The following is a 3848-nucleotide window of genomic DNA, read 5'->3' as shown; positions in this document are numbered from 1 at the left end:
TCACAGTTAATTTCTAAATGGCACACAACAGATCTGAAATCCCTGAATTGTGCTGAAGTGATCAGAAAACAGAATAACGAGGCTATGGCTGCTTTAATCTCTGATGATTACAGTTTCAGAGGACTAAGTACATACATTACCTACTACGCCATATGATTAGTGATTATGTGAATCTCTGCTGATATTCAGGGTCTGTTTCCCTACTGCTGCTGAGGCCTGGGGATTCACTGAGAGTCCCTGCGTTCCCCAGGGAACAGGGATATCCTGTCCCACGTCAAGTGCAGGGTTTGAGCCTCCGCCTGTTCTATCCTGGCACGCGTTGTCCCCCTACACCCCTGCTGCACGTGCCACACTGGGGGCTTCATGCACAACACTGACCTGCGTGCATCCAAACAGTTTACCCAGCGACTGGATTATGGTAGATTAGCATTTTTCACTAATACTAATTTTGGTGGGAAATTCCCTGAAATAATTCACTGCTCTCATTTCCTAAATGAGTGAAAGTCCGAAGAGGGCGAAGGCCTCGAGCTGGGAGTGGGAAAGGGCCGGTTTCAGACACGTGTCTCACAGGGCTGCAGAACCACGCGCAGTGTCAGCCGCGCAGCGTGGGAGAGCGCTGCTCCCTGTCCCTCTACTGCGTCTCCCTCCTTCACGTTCCCACATCACCACCGACGCTGGAGAGCGCTTATTTACGGCAGTCTGAGGGAGAGGGGTGTGGCTCAGAGCAGGGGTCACACTCGGGAGTAAAGCCCGAACCTCACTGTGCGCTGACTACATCTGTGAGATCCCGAAACTCACACTCAATCTGTCCCTAAGAGAGCAGACTCATGAGCTTTTAAAAAACAACAATGCCGTAAAAAAGGACACCTGTACGTCCCCCACTAGTGGTCCCAAGGAGAGACTTTAACTTTGGATGCATTTAATGAAACATCATGTTATAATAACTACTTACTGTAAAAACCAAAACAAAGTGACCAAGTCCCATCCCCCCCCCAACCCTATCAATTGGGCCACACACAAACACACACACATGTCTACACACACACAACCACCACCACAGCATGCAACAGCCACAACTGTGCAAAAAAGACATAAATAATTGAGGAAAGATTAGGAAAGAAAAATTAGGAAAGACTTTCCAAAAAACTTTTGCGAGAGAGTGCGAAAGAGTGAGAGAGAGAAAGATACAGAGAGAAAGAGAGTGAGAGAGAGAGAAAGAGAGTGAAAGACAGAGTGACAGAGTGAGAGAGAGAAAGTGAGAGACAGAGAGTGACAGAGAGAGTGAGAGGAAAGAGAGAGAGAGACAGAGAGGGAGAGAGAGAGAGAAAGACAGAGAGTTATAGAGAGACAGAGAGAGAGTGGAAGAGAGAGAGAGAGAGAGACAGAGAGAGAGAGAGAGACAGAGAGAGAGATTTGAATCAGGAGCGTGCCGCACACAGACACACACTCACCGTCCAGGTGGCGGACTTGGCGGTGCTGGACTGCTGGAAGGTGACCTCGAAGTTGTGGGGGCCGGGGTAGTCGGTGTTGGAGGGGATGGCGGGCGCGGGCGACATGGCGTCGAAGGTGGAGTTGGGCTGCGAGTAGGGCGAGGGCGTGGGCACGTTGGACGTGTGCTCGGAGCTGTAGGGGCTGGTGGAGGCAGCTCGACCCGCGAGGCTCTGATCCATGCTGCTGCTGAGGAGGCTGTACTGGGACTGGAGAGGAGGAGGAGAGGAGGAGGAGGAGAGGGGAGGAGGAGAGGGGGGAGGCGGAGGAGAAGGCACAGGTAAAGCCACTGGAAGACGTCCTCTCCGCTCCCCGAGCTCTGGTTACGCCCAGCCGGTATTTAAAGGTGTAGGAGCCCCGAGTCCCTCAGGCTGGCCAGGTTGTAAAACATAACCCTAATCTGTACACCTCCTAATTGTCTGCCATCCCCCCCCCCTGTATCACTGATCCCACCCCCACTACCCCAGGTTCCAGACTAAAAGATTTATCTTTAATACCTTCTGTACCCAGTCCGAATTCCCAGCAACCCCCAACCACCAAAGAACAATAGCTGGGCAGATATGAACAGTTTGCAAATGACTTGTGCAAAACTAAAACAATGTTTAATTTAAATGAATGAAGACACAGTATACAACAAACAAAAACATGTAATTGAACTATCTGTGAGATAATTTTGATCAATTCACAAAAGATCCCCAGTTTTTTAATCTGCCACAATAGCTTCACAGTCTTTAGTTTGTCAGATTTCATTCTGTTTAGAAAGTGGAGGAATCCAAAACAACCAGGTCACCCCCACGCCCAGAGACTGTGGACATTCGCCTGGATCACCCGTAAGAATGAACCCCAATAACATATCAAAACACCTGCCTGTGTAACACACACTGGACCTGAGCATCAGACAATCACAGAAATGTTGACTGTGCGTTTAGCTGCTGAGGAATGCTACCAGGCCTATATCACTGAAAACCGCACATGAGCAATTATACCTACAGTACACAACCTGTGTGTGCATCATAAAAGCTGCATTCTTTTGACCAAAATAAGTTTCCACTTTTACCAAAAACAAGTTCCTACACACACAAACACACACACACACACATGAAACAGTGCATAGTACAGTGCAGTTGTAATTGACAAAGAAAGGCATAGCTGAAATACGATTAAAGAACAATCATTTGTAAACCCAAACAACCCTCATCTCCACGTGCTCCGCGGTGCTTTAAGAGAGCTCCTCTCGGTATGCAGTAGAGTGGGAGAGTGTGCAGCCGGTGCGCTGCGACAGAACTCAGAGGAAAACATTACCTTCTTCTTCACGTAATACATTGTCCCAACTCGCCGCGCGTTTCTCTCAGGAAAAACAAAACTCAGAAGGCTAAAACACGGCGGTAAACTGAAGCGCCAGGCAGCGTGTTCCCCGGTTCAGCCAGAGGAGGGGTTTTAACAGGCTCCGCACATGTGCTCTGTGCCTCCTTCACGCTAAAAAACGGCTTTGAGCGAACCTGAAATCTCCCAGCAGAGATTGGGCAACGAGGCAGGTAGAGAGACTGAGGGGAGCAATGGCGTGGAGGGGGGAAATGACAAAAAAAAAAAGAAAAAAGAAAAGCATGTTGTTCTAATTATGGCGTGCCCTAACCCAGACGACAACAGTGGGACAGGCAGGTACACGCAGGTACACGCAGGTACACGCAGGTCCACGCAGTGGTACACCTTCCTAGGGCCTGAGCTAAGCAAACACTGCCTGTCAGAGTCGGGAGAAAAAAAAAACAACAGTGAAAAAGATCGAGGAGCGCAGATCAAAGGTCAGCCAGGCAGAGATAGCGAACTTTCCAAACACGGACAGTTCCACGCTCATTCGAGGGTCGAGCCCTGTTCATACTTCGGTCCATAACGAACTCTGTGGTCTGGGGGAGGGGCAGGACAAATGAGCCTGCTAATGCCTTCTGAGGACTCTCCTGCTCTGTTTCATCTGAAGAACGAGGTCTTCCATCGACACTCTCAGAAATAAAGGCACGAAAAGGGGCTAAAAAGGTGCAAACACTTGTCGCTGGGGCAGTACCCTATAGGTGTATAAGATTGTACTCCTAACCAGCAATATATTTTGTAATAATTAATAATTAATTATAATGAATTTGTATGTTTTTTGCTTGGAAAAAATACTCATTTGTACCCAAAGAGTACAACATTATTGTACTTTTAAGGTAGATTTGGGAAGTTTCTGTAAAGAGTGTAAGAACATTTTAATCCACACAATCTATAGCCCAACATCCCATATGTTCATGGCTATCCCAGAGCAACAGGGTGCGCTGAAAGTACATTCTGCTCAGGGAACATTGATCTACAGCTCTGCCATAGATCACAAG

At 48.2% G+C, this 3848-nt stretch overlaps 1 protein-coding gene across 1 annotated transcript in view; it reads right to left on the bottom strand.

Annotated features, from left to right (window-relative positions):
• The window catches only part of tp73 (tumor protein p73), a 23301-nt gene extending 20343 nt beyond the window's left edge, over nucleotides 1–2958 (bottom strand). Inside the window, exons 1-2 of the mRNA XM_061257380.1 lie at nucleotides 2791–2958; nucleotides 1452–1697 (exon numbers count right to left, since the gene is read on the bottom strand). Of these exons, the coding sequence (XP_061113364.1) occupies nucleotides 1452–1697; nucleotides 2791–2811 (267 nt within the window). The 5' untranslated portion in view covers nucleotides 2812–2958. The remainder of the gene's footprint in view (nucleotides 1–1451; nucleotides 1698–2790) is intronic.
• Between the last annotated feature and the right edge of the window lie 890 nt (nucleotides 2959–3848).

This window comes from Conger conger, chromosome 10 (assembly GCF_963514075.1).
Source record: "Conger conger chromosome 10, fConCon1.1, whole genome shotgun sequence".
NCBI lineage: Eukaryota > Metazoa > Chordata > Actinopteri > Anguilliformes > Congridae > Conger > Conger conger.
Note: the sequence above shows the minus strand (reverse complement) of the source record. Positions and strands in the feature narration are given on the sequence as shown.